Genomic DNA, 20101 nt, shown 5'->3' with positions numbered 1-20101 from the left:
ATTAAGAGACGCTTGATCTTACTTAAACTTTCTGTTTCTGCTAGCCTTCCTTGGTGTCAATCTGGCAGGGGAAGTGGAGAACGCCACCTCCTTAATGCCAGACAGAAGCCCAGGTATCTTACTTGGCTTTCTTGGACACCCGAGGGGCATGGCTTCTGGTTACTGCTGGAAGGAGGTGAGAATTCTGGCTCTCCAGTAAGCCTGCACTGATACACCCCTGGCTGAGAGGTGCAGGCACGCCTTGTTGCTGCTCCCTAGTTGGCCTTCACTGACACCGTAAGAAGGAGGAAAGGAGAGTGGCCTTATTACCACATGGTGGTGATGAAGGTCCGGAGTCTCTACTAGACCTCCTCTACTACTACTGCAGAAGGGAGGAGGAGGGACACCTCATTACTCTCCGGTGAGGGGAGAAGTCCAGGCTTCTGACATGGGATGGGGGTGAGGGCTCATTTTTCCCCAGTGGGGATGTGAGACTGCTTGGCAAGGGTGGACATCTAAGATCTCTACTTGTCCTTTGCTTGCATGGATGGGTGTAGGGATGGAATATTTATCGGTGGTGTTGGGTGAAGTAGAGGATTTATGTCTAAAAGTTTTCTCTCTTGCTAGGCTGCCCCTTTCCTGGTTCTTTGGTTAGAGAGAGCAGGCTTTTTGTCTGTGCCTATTGTTGTTTCTGGGTTGTTGGGCTTCTTTGGCTCCAAGTGTGAGATATGTGATGAAAAAAGTCCCAGGTAACCCACCACTGTATTGTTTCTTGGGTCTTGAGATCCCTAGCCAATCTGCCTTCTCTCCACCTTTCAGTCTTCTTATATGAGTTTCATATATAAGGGTCTTTAGTTGTGTATTGTGGGAGGCATAGAGAAAAGTAAATCTATTCCATCTTCTTGGAAGCAAAAGTCTGCCTCCATTAGCTTTCTAATGCATAGTATTTCCACCTTAGATTGTAGGTATTTCATAGGACAATGTTAATTCTGATTGTCAAATTAGCAACATGAACTCTTTACACTCGACTCTTTTGCCAGAGAATATGTGATGCTAAACTTTCTGCTTTCCAATTACCATCAATGCTAAGTAGTGAGAAGTCATTATTAATGGAGTATTACCAGAGAGTTCACAGTCTAGTCATATAAAAAGTTTTGTCCGTAGGTCAATTCAGGCTACAAAACCTGAATGAGAAATTCTTATGCTAAAATGTGCTGATAGTACTAAGCCCATGTTGAGCAACATTATTTTTAAAAAGTATATGAATAATTGTTAAAGTCTAATTTTTATTATTTTAGGGGTGTTATTAAGAGTACAATTCACTACATCTCACAGCATCCCTTTAAGAGGACAAGGGAAGAAAGAAGTTCCCTCAGCTTTGTACTACAAGAAGCTGAACAACCAATTTATTTTAATATTTTAAAAGTTATAAAGCCAATAATTTCCTTCTTTGGCTGTCAGAAAACTCAGGATCAAATTCGGTAATGACATAGATTTTCGTGCCCTTGATTTCATTTTGTTTTTCAACTGAGATTTTACTTTTACCCAGATTTCCTCATGTGTTGTTTTTCCAGTAGGACAGTATGCATTTGGGTACCTGATCTCATTTATTTCAGAAACACATGGGCGAATAAATATATTAGAAAAACACAGTGGGTTCATAAGCCCTCGACAGGACAGGAAATAAACCTCAGGTCTCTTCTTAACTCATCAGAGGAACTTAATACATGCTGCCATTTTGATCCCAAATGTCCTCCTTTTCAAGAGGCCCAAAAAAGAATCTATTTTTTTTTTTGGTCACATAACTTACATTGTATTTGTGAGATGGAGACTTTTAAAAGGGACAGACAAACACAATGATTACCTGGAGGACTGAAGCACCACTATGGAGAAACTGAAGACCACTTTCAGCAGAGTCAATTCCACCAGTAGCCAAAATGGGAAATCCAGGCAGAGCACGAGCAATGGAGGTCACAGCTCTCAAAGCAATAGGTCTGATTGCTGTCCCTACACAAAATCAGGATAATCAATGGTTAGCACACTGACCACTTGAGTATACTGTCTTATATTACTTCTATTACTATCATGTGATGACGGTGTCATACCGGACAAATTTCAAATTACTTTATCTCTGTTTAAGATATGTACATATGTAGTGTATGAATGCTATGTTTTAAGGCATGTTAATTTGTCAATGGATTTTTTTTTAATTTTAAGGACTTTGATACTAATATTGAATTTAGACATGTTATACAAGTAGGTGTAGCAAACACAGAATTCTCTATGCATGCATATTATATGCATATTACATTTTGATATACAGTAATGTGTAAAAGACTGCATAGAACATTTGAGCATTGGTGGCTCACACCTGTAATCCCAGCACTCTGGGAGGCCGAGGTGGTTGGATCACCTGAGGTCAGGAGTTTGAGACCAGCCTGGCCAACATGGCGAAATCCTATCACTACTAAAAATACAAAAACAAAAATTAGCCAGGTGTGGTGGCAGGCGCCTGTAATCCCAGTTAGCTGGCAGGCTGAGGCAGGAGAACTGCTTGAATCCAGGAGGCAGAGGTTGCAGTGAGCCGAGATCACACCACTGCACTCCAGCCTGGGTGACAGAGTGAGACTCTGTCTCAAAAACAAACAAACAAGAAACAACAAGGAACAGCAGATTTTGAAAAGAAAAACAATCACATATAGTGCATCAATAGACATACAGCTATGTTATGTTTCTGCAGAGTACTAAGCAGCTGTTGTGAACATAGACTCTGTAAAAAAATGCAAGGTGCTGATGAACTTACAGATTCCATGCTGCTTTTTATATGTACTTCCCATAATTTGAAAAAAAAATAGGGAGTCTAATTCAATTTTTCACATATTAGAAAGTTTTAAGTTAAAGAGAATTTACTAGAATCCAGTAATTAGAGTGTTTGCATTTAGTATTTAAATATTTAATTAGCCAGACATTACCAGTATATTATTCCCTAATAGTAATAAAATTGTATGGATGGAAGGAATACTTTGGGGCTATTTTTTAAATGAATATATTGTACTAAAGCTACTTTGAATTCTCAAATGTTAAACATCCCAGAGTACATTGATGCTTTCATAATAAAGGAATATAATTTGATATTCCTGGTGTTCCCTTATAAGTCAGGGGTCCTTTAAGCATTTTCTGAACTAAAGACAGTTCAATTTATGCAAGAATATGACATTGCCTTAAACCAGGGCTCCACAAACACCATAACCAAACAACTGGTTCATCCTCATGTGGTGAGTTCTTTGTCATCACCTCCGCCACCACTAGTCAAGCAACATCAATATGTATTTACTGGAGTGCTTACTCTGAGGTATCACACACAGCTTTCCTTTAAAAACTGGCCAGAACTTTAAATTAAATTAATGGCTCAAGCCTGTAATCCCAGCACTTTGGGAGGCCGAGATGGGCGGATCACGAGGTCAGGAGATCGAGACCATCCTGGCTAATATGGTGAAACCCCGTCTCTACTAAAAAAATACAAAAAACTAGCCGGGCGAGGTGGCGGGCGCCTGTAGTCCCAGCTACTCGGGAGGCTGAGGCAGGAGAATGGCGTAAACCCGGCAGACGGAGCTTGCAGTGAGCTGAGATCCGGCCACTGCACTCCAGCCTGGGCGACAGAGCGAGGCTCCGTTTCAAAAAAAAAAAAATTAAATTTAAAAAATAAAATAAAATAATTAAATAAGAAAAGAAACAAAAAGTTAAAAAAAACAAGCTTTCAATCTGAAAGGGCTAGATACCACATGATTCCAATGATATGACATTCTGGAAAAGGAAAAACTGTGGAGACAGTGAAAATATCAGTGGTTGTAAGGAGTGAACGGGAGGGATAAACAGGCAGAGCAAAGAGGATTTTTAGGACAGTGAAAATACTGTATATACTATAATGGTGGATGCATGTTGTTATACATTTACACACACAAAAAAAACCCACTTAGAGAATGTATCTGTTACACGCGTAGAATGCACAACACCAAATGTGAAACCTATTGTAAAGTTTGGACTTTGGGTAATTAGGCTGTATGTGTCAATGCAAGTTCATCGATCATAACAAATGTATCACTCTAGTGGGGAATGTTGATAATGAAGGAGGTCATGCATGTGTTGGAGCCGTGGATATACTGAATATCTGTGTACTTTCTTCTCAATTTTGCTGTGAACCTAAACTGCTCTAAAAAAGAAAGTCTAAAAAAGAGGCTGGGAGTGGTGGCTCACACCTGTAATCCTAGCACTTTGGGAGGCCGAGGCAGATGGATCACCTGAGATCAGGAGTTTGAGACCAGCCTGGCCAAGATGGTGAAGCCCCATCTCTACTAAAAAATACAAAAATTATCTGGACGTGGTGGCACGCACCTGTAATCCTAGCTACCCGGGAGGCTGAGGCAGGAGAATTGCTGGAACCCAGGAGGCAGAGGCTGCAGTGAGCTGAGATCGCGCGCCACTGCACTCCAGCCTGGGCAACAAGAGCAAGACTCCGTCTCAAAAAAAAATAAAATAAAATAAACAAAATAAAATAAAATATAGGTGGCTTTCTTTTTTATCCTGTTCATATCTGTTTCAGATAAAATTGAACCTTTTCACGACTAATGTTTTTGTACTCAACACAAAAATATTTGTGGAAATGTCTACTTGTGGCTCCCACACCTAAAACATCTTCCTCTACATATTACCATAGTATTTCTTAGTTAGGAATATTGAGTACTGACACTTCAAAATTCATAACAGACATTTTGAATACAAAGTGTTAAGTTGGGCAAATTAGAAAATGGACATTAAGATTCTAATTCTATATTATCTATCAGTGATTCCTCACAGTTTTATGTTTTAACCATAAAAGGCTAATAGTGGACAGAATTTATAGTAAGAATACAAAACACACATATGTATATACGCATCTTTAGTTATACTAAAAAATCTACATAACAATAAAATTTAAAGGAAGGCATTTTTAAAGAAATCTATAACAAACTTTTTGATAGACACACAGCTATCTGCACAATATAACTGACACAGTCAATACATATTAATCCAATGGCTTCTTTACATACACACTACTTTGAAATAATAAAGAAATATTGTTTTTTTCCCCCTTATTTAGTTGACCCAAGAGAGTAAATTTGAGCAAAGTAGATAAATAATTTATTTCTACCTCCACTGTTAGAAGACTATCATTAACAGTAAGGGGTAAAATTTCAAAGTGGTATACAGGGATTTGGCCACATATTTCAATTGATATTAATGGACATAAAATGGCAACACAGCTTTGAAAAATCAACCAGTGACACTTAAAGGGCAACATTACTACACAGGTGTTAAAAAAATCAGCAAATTCTTATTGCCATTTGAAGATGTTCAATTAGGTCAATAAGACATTTTCTAATTTATGTTTTTATTCCTTTCTAAAGATTTTTATAATGTACCTAATGAACAGAAAAACATTTCAAAAATAAAGGTTTTTTTTTAAATTTAAGAGTAACTATGTTCTCTGAGGAAATGAGATCCACAAAAAATGAAGAAATATCTCTCTGTTTGCTGGACTATAAAGTCAGTTTTATTTCCATTATAAACCCAATTTGATGGTTATAGCTCAACTGATTTAATATGAAATATAATCTACCTGCTCTCAGCATTTTTATAGGGAATAGGTTTTAAGAATGACTTCACCCACTAAGAATGGTTTCTAGAAAGAAATTGAAGGTATATAAAAGATCTTTCTAAATTGTTATACAGAATTAATTTTAGTTTTAAAATGACAAATGAAATAATAATAGGTTCAAGATAAAAATAAAACTTTTGGTTTAAAAGAAAATACATATATCAATGCCATACAAAATTGTACATATGCCAATGAAAATCATAAAGACTTCCTGAATTACAATTATCGAGATAAAGGTCTTTTAAAATTCTGTCACTGCTACAGCCATTAATGATTTTAGACCAAAGACTAGGGAGGAAGAAGCCAGTGTGAGAAGTTCAAGGAATGTGTATATGGGCTCTATCCTTAAGGAAACAACAAGATTTAAATCAAGAAATTGAAATCCTATACACTTAAATGAACTAATAGGTAACATGCAATTTAAATTAAGCCCTCATCTACATGGGGTGGCCAGTTGAACCTAATGGGGAATTCAGTTACATCAAGTCATTCTGCTTCAACTGTGTGGAATTCTCCAATAAAAATCAAGCCATTCTGAGTTCCTACGTTTTGAAACAAGCTGCAGGTTCAAACAAACAAACAAAAAATGAACTGGACTTATGAGTTGCAACATTGCTACCAAGAACTTTGATTTGCATTATGTGGCTCTCCTGGTGGACTAGACTGAACTGTAACTTTTGGTCTCTAATCAATCTAGGCCCTCCATGTAGTCATAATTTAAAATACAAATCAGTGTGTTGAATTCACAGATTGTCTTAGATAAACTATACAGAACATTTTGGATTGATTCATGTTTTAGAAAACATTTTAGTAATCCAGAGATTTTGAATTGTTAATCAATCTGATTTTGGTGAAAAGTATTTTTCTTAAGAAAATGAACTCTTGTTTGTCAGATATCATTTTAAATACAATTTCAGAAACGCTATCATTGGCTATAGTATTATATATTGATATGTGTGTATTAATGTATTATGACAATCAGGTTTCTTACTCAGTCTTCATTTATCCATTCATCTGTCTATCCACAAAATATTTTTTAAGCACCTATGGCTTTTTTTTTCCTGGTTCATCAGTTTGTGTCCTAACTATATATCTACGCTTGACTCACAAAACACCAGGTCTTACTGTTGTAGTAGGTTATTTCAAGGTAATAATTTGAATCCAGTTATTCATTCTCTACCAGTATTCCATTAGAAACAATTCACATTTGTTAGAACATTATACATTTTATAAATACTATTAATATGAATTCTATCCAGAAGGCAATTTGAGGATGAACTAGCTACCAACATCAGACAGACAACTGGGTCAACTGCTGAGGTTCAAATCTTAAGTTCCATTTATAAGCTGTGTGACTTTGTGAAACATTTTAAATCTCACTGAATCTCAATTTTGTCATCTATAAAATAATAAAAATTATAAGTAACATCTTCATAGAACTGTTTTGAAGAATAAGTTATATAATATATAAAAGGCCATTTATTATTATTATTATAATAAAATTATTAAAAGGCCATTTTTATTATTTTACATAATAAAAATTGCAGAAGTGTTTGCTGTTATAATTTGTACTACCCTCAAGGACAATTGCTTTCAGAGGCAGCATTTATGTAGTTTACTTTGACATTGCCTTCTGTGTTCTTGTGTGTTTAGTGATGTAATTAAAACCAATTTTTAAATTGGAGACAAAAGCATGATGCCTATGATGACAGAACTTTATCCTCTGAAACCTTAAGAGGACCACACACATCCCCTCCTTTTTCTCTTTTCCTAACAGCTGCCATTTAGCAGTGTCATAATGTTGAAGAAGATTACTTTGACTCCAAAGGAAAAAAGTCTCAAAGGCTGACATCAATATATTTAAGAATTTTTTTTTTTGAGAAGCAAAATGTACATGGATTTTAATGACAATATCTGAACTCAAGTTTATTGGTGAAAAGGAGGCAGAGATGTACTTCGCATGACAAAATCCTTGAAGAAAAAAGGATTTTTTAATGAGCAAGAGAGTATGGGACATATGCTAAATAACTGGAATTTTGAATAATTGAGTTTAATTCTGTTTGTTTTTTCCCCCCAATCATTTGACTACTAGGACAGTGACTGTTACACAATTAATTGTTAGAACTAAGTCCACAATAAACTCCCTGATAATAGCTCTAGCTGGCAATAAAACAGAAATTGGGTTATAATACTCATTCGTGCTCACTGTGTATGCAAAAAGAAAATGTAGTTTTAATTTGCTTACATTAATTAAAATATAATGAATTAAGTGGATAACAAATTCATTAGAAATTGAACCTTGACTGTCTAATTGTTAATAGTTTTAGCATCAACCAGAAGAAAAAAAATTAGTAAATCAAGAATTTCAAGGATTTAGGAGGTGAGAGATTGATTTTTATAAACTATGTATAAATGAAGCACCAACAAATTTATGCTTTACTAAAACAAGTGTAAAATATTAATGAAGTTAATATACTAATAAATACATGAGACACAGCTATTTAAAAATAACATCTTTACACATGGATTAGAGTCCTCTGAGAATATTTGCATAATTCAACAAGAAACTGAAGTACTAAAAGGATCTAGGGTTATATGTAGAGATATGCAATTTAAAGAGAAGAAAGGGAAAAAATAAAGTTGATTATTTGATGTTATTTTAGTTTTTTTAGAAAAGCTAAAATTTTCTTCTGAAAATGTTTTAATTTTAGTTGAATTTTTCATATTTTCTCCAAGTCTTCATATCTTCATAGCTATGTTTATCTGCTTCATAATGCATTCAATATGTTCCTAGTGGATTCATATTAAATAACTCAGTACCTAGCATGTGCCAGGCATTTATTTTTAGCAAGAGAATCAATAATATTCACCAAAGAGAGCCATTCTCCGTTCTGAAAGTGTCAGCTACTGTTAGTGGAATGAGAAGGATCACTCATTCATAGAGTGATTTCCACGTGCAGACACTGAGGCAGGGGTTTCATGTACACTGTGTACTTTAATTATAACTCTAAAGCTAGGTGCTGTCCTCTCTATTTTGTACATAAAGAAGGAGAAGCTCAAGCTGAATAAATAACTTGCCTAGTGTCACACAGTTTAAAAAGGATGTAATATGATTAAATATCAAGTCTCTGTGACATGAAAGTTCCCATTTTCAGTTATTATTGAGAAGTAACTATGCAGCAATTACGAAAAGGATCATCTTTGGATTGTTTTTGCCTAAGAAAACTAGTATCAGTAGGGCCTGATGCTATGAGAACACAGGATAAGTCCAACCAATTAGGTATAAATCTCAGACCATTTGCTTTATATAATTGTGGCTTTGACAAAGCAAGCTTCTCAAACTGCCTAAAACACCGGTTTTCCCTAATTGAAAAACAGGGACATTAATACTAATAATATTCCAGGGAGTTGGGATGTATTAGATGATACAACTCATGGGAAGGACTTGGAACAGTGCCTAACTTATACTGTATATAAGCTAATATTAGTGTCAAAGCTAGAGAAAATTGATCAGAAAAATAAACATTCAGCTATAACCATATAAGGATAAACACTTAACTTTTAAGGGTTGTTAATATTTATTCCTAGATATAACATTTGGGGATCCTTTTGTAATCCATATGCTATTTCATTGGTTTTCAAATTATGAATATTCGTAGCTCGAGTCTATGGTAGTAAATGTGTGTATCTGTGTGAATAAATCTCTATTAGATTTTTAAGTGTGATTTGCAATGTGTGTGTGTGTGTGTGTGTGTCTGTGTATAATATATATATATTCTAAGTCTTTTTTGCAGAATCTGTTCTGTTAGTGCTTAGACAAAAAATTACATATACACTATGTTCCTGGAAGTATTATTTTCTGTAGCAAAATAGTGAAAAACAATCTAAAGGATCACAAGTAGTTACTCTATTAAATAAATTATAGTTTATCAATGTATGATATACTAGAAAATCTTTAAAATTGAGATGCAAATAGCTCTAATTTATAACGTTAAGAGTTAATCACAAGTAGCAGAGCAATATATATGGTATGGTACCATTGTTGGCAAAAAAGTACGTGATTACATTTATTATGTGTGCATGTAAATGCATATAATGTTAAATTTCATATTGTTCACAGGTATCATCTCTGGGAAAGGGGGTGAATCCCACAGTAAAGGCGTTGAAGACCTTTCAAGTATATATATATATACACATTTTTTATTGTTGGATTCTTTTTGATAAAACGGTGTTATAATTTACTTCTGTAGTAAAATATCTTTTTATAATGTCCCTAAAATTCACCTTACAAGAGTCATCAGAATATACGATGTGACATTTTTATATATGGGATATACAGTGATTCTATCCTCTGTACATTACAAAGAACGTGTTTGGTTCTGTGTCCAACGTTTTAGATAAAAGATCTACAAACACAACAGAGTGAATAGGATGATCTTTCTTGATCTGTCTTTCTTACACACATATCATATACATCTATATGTATTAAAAGAAATCCTATAAACAGTCTCCAAATATTTGAAGGATAACCATGAAAAAAAAAGGGCTTATCCTATGTAGAAAACTGGAATGAACATTTCAGCATACATGACTGATTTTATTATTCTTATTTTTATAATTAATTTATTGTAAATTCAGCAATGAGAGTAGCTACAATGGGACTTCCCTGTTCCTTGAATCTTGATGGCTACTTGACAGCAAGATGCAACAGAAAGACTTCCCTGTACTACAGGAAATATTGGATTAGTTTTTCTCTTCCAATTCAAAATTTGGGGATACTATAACTTCTTCTTGGTAGTTTAAGAGCAATTTTACATGTTCTATAGTTTTCCAATAGATATCAGTGATTGACTTGGAAAAGAAGCAAGTATGAGTTACAATGAACTTTTAAGATTAAATATGTTAAATATAAATGCTCCTCTTTTGAATATTTTCTAAATGACAGGTATTTTCCTATTTATTTTTGCATACATTGTGCTGGTGACATTACTATGAAATAGGTATTTCTGTCTCTATTTTCATAGATGTGCAAACTGAGATTCAGTAGGGATAAATGTCGCATGCTCAAGATCACTCTGTTAGAAAGTGTGGGTCCAGTGTTTGAATCAGGCCTACCTGACTCCCAATACCATGCTCTTAACCACAATGCTATGCTGCTTCCTGATTTTAAATGTCTGGATATAAATTAAGCTTCAGAAAGAAGAGTTAATAATAATAATTATTATAATTAATAAAGATATATTATCCAGGTATGATAAAAGCATAAAAATTAGCATTATAGAAACATAGGCATGATATTAATTGTTGGATAAAAATTAAATTAGAAGTACAATAGTTAGTAATTGCACAGAGTAACCATATAGCCCAGTTTGCACAGGAGAACCCCAGTTTATTATACCCATATTTATTTGTAATTACATGATGTAACAATAGCTATCTACCTTTGGTCTAAATTAAGTATCCCAGTTCAGATGATAAATTATAAAATCATACCAGCTATAACTAATGATAATTATGTCCAAGAATAATAGGACAAAGACAATTACAGAAGCAAAGTGAAATTTGTTTTAGATCCAAAACCAAATTTACCAGGAGCTTAGAAACTCACTATACTGTCCAACACTCAAAAGATGGCACGAAGAGCTAAATGTCTTTAAATTTGTCACTAGAGAGAAAAATATACAGTATTTACTAGGCATAATTAGTCTATACGTATGTTCTATTTTCAACCTGTAGGTGGCCACCACAAGCTACACTTATTAAACAACTCATTAGTAGCATTTTCAATACTGTCATCTTCAGATAATTAGCAATTTATTTAAATAACCAATTTCTGTAGAAATAATTGCCATGAAATGCCCTGAACCTACTTTTTATAAACTATAATAAAAGTGTTAAGATAATCCCTGACATTTGCAAATGCCATTAGTTCACCTTTCCTTTTGATAGTGCTATGGCATTATGTTTAAACAATTACCCGATAACACAGCAGTTTAATGAAACAGTACAGTAAGCACATTCTTCAATATGGCCAGAAAGGACACTCAGATTTAGAAAGAAATCCAGTGTGCAGACATGTTTACCCAGAGGAAAACACATCTAAAAGAAAAGAATTACTGAATTAAGGACATTATTGCTATTTCCAAGTTGGTTTAGTTTCCATGGTAGAGGCCATAACATATGTACTCTCTTTGGAAACAAGAGAGTTTTTACAAATTGATTCATGTGATAGGCAGGTGTAAACTATAATCATATATATCTACGAATATGTATAATACCTTCATTGTATTATTTGCTCTATAACCTTGATGCAGGAACAAGTAGTAAATTTTTCTTACTATCAATCTTAAATGTGTTTTTACTTTAAAAATCGTGTGCACTTTCAAAGTAGAGTTATTGAGGAGACGCATAAATGGTTTTACATCGCGGTTAGTATTTATCATTTAAAATAGACCAGAGTTCTAACTCAGTTTCTTCCTTGCTATTCAGTTCCTTATACTACTAAGATCCATTGATGTGGGATTATACAGTGTGTCTTGGTTGCGAGTAGTAAAACTATTTGAAACCTTTATAATTTTAAGCTGTTGTCCACTTCATAAGGAAAATGAAATTAGAATTCAAAGCCAGTAGCAATATTATTTTTATGGTTAGACTGAAATAACTTGAGAACCTATTAAGTACCAGTTGCTCTGCTAAATTATTCCCTCGTTATTTATATCCTCACAACATCATTACAAGTCACATATACATTATCTCCATTTTACAGACAAGGAAATTCAGGCTCAGGGAATTAAATAGTGTGTGCATGTAAGAAAGGCAGGGCTGCATGGTTAAATAATGCATTACAACAATAAAATAATTAGTCTACAATATCGCCATAAAATTCATTGCTGGGTTTGAATATGAGGGTTTTTCTTTATTTCCAGATTAACACATGCCTCAGTATCTCCAAATAAGAGCTTCTGGCAATGCTTTTTGCCTACAAATTCAAAGGTTTACCTATAAGTATAAACAGAAGAACTATTAAAAAAAGACATATTTCCCCAGTCAGGAAATTATTCTCACCTATGACAGACTTAGTGGACTTGAAGTAATATTTCTCATGTGATTATGCTTAAGGATGTCCAGAGCAAATGTTACACAGCATAAAAACTCACCATTCTATGTGTTTTCAAAAATGATTATTTGCGTAGAAGAAAGAGGAAGATTATAATGACAATGATAATGCTGAGGACCACAGTTTCATTTTACTCTTAGGAGAATCCAGGATAACAAGTGGGCATTATTCTGAGAACATACAGAAAAATAACAAAAAAGAGGTTCCACATCCATTAGGATCCTATTACTTCTTCCCTTGGAAAATCACGATTTCTTTTCTCTTTGAAATCCTGTGCTGTGTTTACTCTGTGGGTGGTTCTATGGTCAGGGTGTCCATGGCAGCACTTGCTGTACTGTAAAACCATTCCTTTCACTCTCAGCAACGCATTCTCTTTTCACTTTACAAAGAATTACATGTGTTAATCTCTATGCCCTGTGATAAGGCTGTGCCCCTCCAAGTCTACTGAAACACAGGCTGTACAGCAGTTGATGGCGTTTTGTTCTCTTCTTCAGCCTGGACAACTCTCAAAGATGTGGTGTGGACAAGGACATCTCTACCTGGGCCCTTATCTGAACCCTCTGAATCAATGTTCACTCTAAAACTGACCAGGCACTTTGATAAAGAGAGGTTCTACTGTTTAGTTGCTCTCTCAATTAGTTGACAATAACATTTCTTCCTAAATTTCAATAGGGTAAAAAATGAAAAATCATTTTCAATCAAAATTATTTCTTGTACCCAGCACCATGGCTATTGTTCAAAGGCAGCAGAAGAGACATCTCTTCTCAGCAAGCTTATAAGGCTGGGTCAATGAGATAAAAACATGGACAAACCATATTCACATGCCCAATTTTGTGGGTCAGACCACGGACACTGCTGAAACTTAGAAGACAAGGAGAGCCAGGAAATCTGAGGTGGTCTAGGAAGGCTTTGAGGAAGACGCAGGACTTACTTCAGCTGGACTCTTGAAAGCTAAGTGGGTAGGTCTGGGGCTAAAATTAGGATATTTCAAACTGTAGCAGAGGTTGGGAACAAGGTGAGAAAAATTGCAGATATAGTAATGAACAAATATTTATAAAACACGTTAACAGCAAAACCGAAGTAGCCTCTCAGGTTGGGAAATGGTACACAGTGCATTACATAGTGTAGGGATGTTGCCTCTTGGGCAGGAAAACAGCCTACCCCCAGCTCTCACAGCTACCAATATCAATTTCTATATGGTATTTTACTTTTCAAAAGGCATTAAAAAATATTGACCTAGTATAAGAAAAAACAGGCTTAAATTTAAACAAAAGATCAAATGAGGGAAGTTCAAAGCTATTTACTGTTAATAAAAATATTGCTATTTTAATAGCAATTGTTAATTATTAATAAATTAATAAATATTGCTATTTACTGCCAACAAAAATATTTCTCAGAGGAGACTAAAGAGAATCTATACTCTTTATACATGTCCCTGTCTGTAGCTTTTCTAGAGATCATAAGGATCTTTCTAGTCTGATGAAAAGTAATATTAGGAGTTTTATCAAACAGAAGAGATAAGAATTACAACTAGAATAGTATGATCCACTTTTTCAGAATACAGAGAGCTTATATAATGGAAGAGAACAAGTGTTCCACTGCATTCAACCATTCAGTAACTATTGCCAGTGATGTAAATTATCATTTTCACAGATGCATCTATACTTTTAACAAACATCATAAATACTGCAGGAATCTGTAGCATGTATTAAAAAGAGCATACGATCAACTAGGAAAGGAAAAAGAACTTAAGACTACATTACTTCAGACAAGATCTCTTAAAGTATTACCTAAAGGAACTGTAATAGTACTCTAGAGCATGAGGATATGGGGCAGTCTGGCAACCTCTCTTAACATACCACAGGTCAGCTACATGCCAAAAATGGGAAGCTAGTTTCAAGTTGTGCATATCTGTGTGGCCCCTGGGACCCCGATGTTTTAGGACTTTGAACTACCAGCTGGGGATGTGCCTCAATCAAATGGATGATAAAAACTAGTAGTGATTTGTATAGCCACTGAGTAGGCATGAATTTCTAATGTACCTAATACAGAACCAAACAGAATAAAATAGAATAATCTACGTAAAGCAGGCAGCACAGTGACAAGCACATAGTAAATGCTTTAAAAATGCCATCACTACAGCTTCTAAAAATATAAAACGATAATAATAGAACAATATGAACAATGTTATACAATAAACTCAACAGTTGAAGTGAAATGGACAAATTTCATGCAAAACACAACTAACCAAAATTGAGACAACAAAAAACAGAAAGTCAAAATTAAAAATAGATCCATAACTATTGCAGAAGTTGAATTCATAATAAAAAACATTTTCACAAAGCAAATTGCGAGTCCAGATGGCTTCGCTGGTAAATTCTATTAAACTAAAGGAAGAAATAATACCAATCTTACACAAACTCTTATAGAAGATACAGGAAAAACGAGACAATCTCAATTCATTTTATAAAGCCAGCATAATCCTGATATTGAAACCTGACAAATAAATTAAAGGAAAGTAAAATTATAGACCAATATCCATAAAACCAAATATTTGTATTAAACAAATTCAGCAATATATAAAAGGTGTAAAGCATCATGATCAAATAAAGTTTATCCCAGGAATACGAAGGTAATTTGACATGGTTTGGCTGTGTCCCCACCCAAACCCTGTCTTGAATTGTAACTCCCACAGTTCCCACATGTTATGGGAGAAACCCAGTGATTGGATTATGGGGGCGAGCCTTTCCTGTGCTGTTCTTGTGATAGTGAATGAGATCTGATGGTTTTAAAAATGGGAGTTGCACTGCACAAGCTCTCTTTTTGCCTGCTGCCATCCATGTAAGATGTCATGTCACTTGCTCCTCCTTGCCTTCCACCATGATTGCAAGGCCTCCCCAGCCACGTGGATCTGTGAGTCCAATTAAACCTCTTTCTTTGGAAATTGCCAAGTCTCGTGTATGTCAGTGTGAAGTGGACTAATAAATGGTTTAACATTTGAAAATCAATTAACGTAATTCACCAATGAACTGAATAAAAGAGAAAAGCCATATGAGTATCTCAAAAGGGTACAGAAAGTGTACACAGGAAAATTTGAAATCCATCCATGATGAGAACTGTAAGGAAAACAAGGGTGAGACTATCTTCAATCTGACAAAGAACATCTATTAAAAAACCTATAGCTAAAATCAGATTTAATGTTAAAAAATTTTCTCTATATACTGTTTATACTTTCTATTCCATATACTCACAAGAAGCAATTAGAAAGTTAAAAAATAATATTCCCAATAGCACCAAAAAGCAACAAATAGGAGTACATTTAGAAAAGATATGTAAGATCTCTACACTAAAATATTTTGTAAAATATTTCTGAGAAAATTGATACTTAAGAAAATAGAGAGACATATCATATTCATAGACTTGTTGACTCAATACTGTTAAGATGTTAAACTTCACCAAATTGATCTTTAGATTCAACACAACTCAAAACAAAAATCCAAAAAGATTTGAAGAAATTGATAAGCTGATTCTTAATGTTATTAAAAAATACAAAGGATGTAGATTAGCCAAAACAATCAGGAAAGAAAATAACTCAAGGACACGATTTCACTTTAGGACTTGCTTTAAATTTATAATAATAAAGACAACGACATTAGAATATATGACAAGTAAGTGAAAGAGAACGGAGTCCTGATGTAGTGCCACAGGTAAGACCAATTAATTTTTGACCAAGGGAGGAAGTCAGTTCAATGAGGGGAAGTCATTCTAACAAATGGTGTGAGAAAAGCAGGATATTTGTAAGAGGAAGGGGAGAAAAAGAAAAGAAAAGAAAAGAAAAAAGGAAAGGAAAAGAAAGGAAAAGAAATGAAACCATGGCCTCTACCTCACTTTATACACAGTTTTTTTAAAGATTCAAGATGAATTGTAAATCTAAATGTAAAACTTGAAATCATAAAATTCTTAGGGAGAACAAAAGGAGACTATTTCTATAAACCTGAATTAGGCAAAATTTCATGGAAAGGATGTTAAAAGCAATGACTAATTTTTTTAAAAACTGATAAACTGGACTTCAAAAAAAGACGTCATTAAGAAAATAAAGAAGCCAAAGTGTAGAAAAAAAATATTCACACACATATATTTTAAAAATAACTCATATCTAAAATATATAAAGAACCAGAAACCAACAGTTAAAAGATTACGACAAAATACTTGAACAATACTTTAAAAAAAGACATACAAATGATCAGGGAACTCGAAATTAAAATCACTATGAGATACCATTTTAGGCCCACGGGAATGGCTAAAAATCCAAAAGACTGATAACAGCAAATGTTGATGACAATGTGGAACAAAACAAACTCTCATATGCTGCTGGAAGGAGTATAAAATGATAAATCACAGCCAGGCACAGTAGCTCACGCTTGTAATTCCAGCACTTCGGGAGGCCAAGGCGGGCGGATCACGAGGTCAAGAGTTTGAGACCAGTCTGTCAATATAGTGAAACCCTGTCTCTACTAAAAATACAAAAAATAAGCCGGGTGTGGTGGCACACGCCTGTAATCCCAGCTACTCAGGAGGCTGAGGCAGGAGAATCACGTCAACAGGGGAGGCGGAGGTTGCAGTGAGCTGAGAGCATGCCATTGCATCCCAGCCCAGGTGACAATGCAAGACTCCGTCTCAAAATAAATAAATAAATAATAAATTAAAAAATAAAAAAAGATAAATCACTTTGGATAATTGTTTGACAGTTTCTATAAAAAAATCACATACATCTATCCTATCACCCAGCAATTTGTTTCCTAGATATTCACTCAACAGTGAAAACAAGACTAAAAAAGTATATGCACAAAAATGTTCATGACAAACTTACCCATAACAGCTCAAAACTGGAAACAACCGAAATATCCATCAACTGGATAATGGATAAACAAATTTTGGTCAACGAATAGAATGAAAACGACTAGCAATAAAAATGAAATTTCTACTGATAAATGTGACAATATTATTTTAAAAATTATATTGAGCAAATGAGGCCAGACATGTCCCCTACTCACACACACGGAGGTAAGCAGGGAAGAAAGGTAAGAAAGAGAAAGAGAGAATCGAATGAATACTATTTAGTTTATATGAAGTTTTAGTATAGATAAAAAGAATCTATGGTGGTAAAAGTCTCAGCTGGAGATGGAGAAACTGACTACTAAGCAACCCAAGAGAACTTTCTGGTGTGAAGGAAATATCCTCTATCTTGTTTCACATTGTGTCACTACAGATGTGTACCATTTTGAAAGCTAACTTAGCTGAACAGATATAATATCTGTGCATTATGTTGTATTGAACTACACTTCATTAAAAATAAAAATATATGAATACATAAACAAGAAGTAGCAAAACACCCATCTCAAAAGTGAGCATCTCCTACATGAATCCATTTCTAAAAAAATTCTTTTGGTGGTCAGAATCTTTCAAATACTTCATTTTACAAAATATGAGGACATCTTCCCATTTGCAAAATAGAAAATGAATCTGTGAGGCCGGGCGCAGTGGCTCACTCCTGTAATCCCAGCACTTTGGGAGGCCGAGGCAGGAGGATCACGAGGTAAGGAGACCGAGACCATCCTGGCTAACACGGTGAAATCCCGTCTCTACTAAAAATACAAAAAATTAGCCGGGCGCCTGTAGTCCCAGTTACGTGGGAGCTGAGGCAGGAGAATGGCGCGAACCCGGGAGGCGGAGCTTGCAGTGAGCAGAGATCATGCCACTGCACTCCAGCCTGGGAAACAGAGCGAGACTCCATCTCAAAAAAAAAAAAAAAAAAGAAAAGAAAAACAAAAGAAAATGAATCTGTGGCAGGGCGCAGTGGCTCATGCCTGTAATCCCAGCACTTAGGGAGGCCAAGGCAGGTGGATCACCTGAGGTTAGGAGTTCAAGACCAGACTGGCCAACATGGTGAAAACCCGTCTCCAGTAAAAACACAAAAATCAGCTGGGCATGGTGGCGGGCGCCTTTCCAGCTACTCAGAAGGCTGAGGCAGGAGAATCGCTTGAACCTGGGAGGGGGAGGTTGCAGTAAGCCGAGATCACGCCATTGCACTCCAACCTGGCCGACAAGAGCGAAACTCTGTCCCACCCCCCCACCCCAAAAAAAAGAAAGAAAAAAAGAAAAAAGAAAAGAAATGAAGCTGTGAGCTTATATTATAAAGGTGAACAGTACATCATGGAAGGTAAATCAATGTCAACTTAGATGACCCAGTGAGAGCAATTTTTATGGTGTTGTTGCCCTTGTTAATGTTTGTAATCTCCATGAAATTTTCTTGAGAGCAATGCTTTTAAAGAAGCCACATACATCACATATAAGCACGTACACACAAACATACACACACACACACACACATTGTCAGTGATAAATCACTAGTTACTGAGAATAAGGACACATGGAGTACAAAATGATGCACATATAAAGACAGGTATTATGGCTAGACTATACCTCTAAATCATAACTCTTGAATTAGCCAGGCATGCTAAAAATCACTCTATTTAGAAAGGCACAGCTTCAGCCAGCCACAAAAGCGGTTTGGCCCTTTGCTGACTATAGTGCTAAGTAAGACCCCAGAGCCAAATCTCAAAAAATGCCACCAACTGATCACAAATATTGTTAACATATAATGAGAATATCTGTTTCTACACTTTATGCCCAAATTGGTATTTGAGTGTATCTTTACCTCTCCAAAACAAGAGAGGAGGCACTCAGGGGTGTTATTCCTATTAAAACCTTGTAGTCATAAACTTAACTTCCCAGCTGAATCTTTAAGGAATATTTGGCTCATAGTTATGTCAAGTCTATGATGGGTTTGTAATGAAATATCCTTTCTCTATTGGCTGCTTTTCCAATCTTTAATGTTTTCTGATGAAATTTCAGGCTCTTGTCAAATTGAGGTCATTACTTTGTCTAGTGGCATGGATAGGCAGGCAAATTGGCCAGTGTGCAACCCTGGATGACTCAACCAATTGCCAAATGGTTCCATTTGCAAAAGAGGACACAGTCCATTGTCAGGACCAACTTGGTAGGGAAAGGATATATAGTCTGTATCTACTGCACATATCTAAGCAAAATGTGATGCATATATTTTTCCACATTGATAGATGCTCTTCCTTGTTTTTTTTTTTTTTTTTTCCAATTTATATTGTTGACATAAGTGTCTCATCATCCAAGTGCTTAAATTGTGTATAATGATTCCAAACAGCGTTCGACCATTCAGATTTGGGCATTGGGCATCACAGATACGTTAAATCTAGTTACAGAGGCAGAGCTAG

General features: G+C 35.1%; 1 protein-coding gene across 1 annotated transcript in view; it reads right to left on the bottom strand.

The window, feature by feature from the left end:
- DPYD (dihydropyrimidine dehydrogenase) overlaps positions 1-20101 on the bottom strand; it is an 875642-nt gene that overhangs the window by 163183 nt on the left and 692358 nt on the right. The window contains 1 exon segment of the mRNA XM_017850609.1: positions 1844-1986. Within this exon segment, the coding sequence (XP_017706098.1) occupies positions 1844-1986 (143 nt within the window).

Source organism: Rhinopithecus bieti, unplaced genomic scaffold (genome assembly GCF_001698545.2).
Source record: "Rhinopithecus bieti isolate Rb0 unplaced genomic scaffold, ASM169854v2 scaffold_1887, whole genome shotgun sequence".
Lineage (NCBI taxonomy): Eukaryota > Metazoa > Chordata > Mammalia > Primates > Cercopithecidae > Rhinopithecus > Rhinopithecus bieti.
This window is presented reverse-complemented; position numbering and strand designations above follow the sequence as displayed.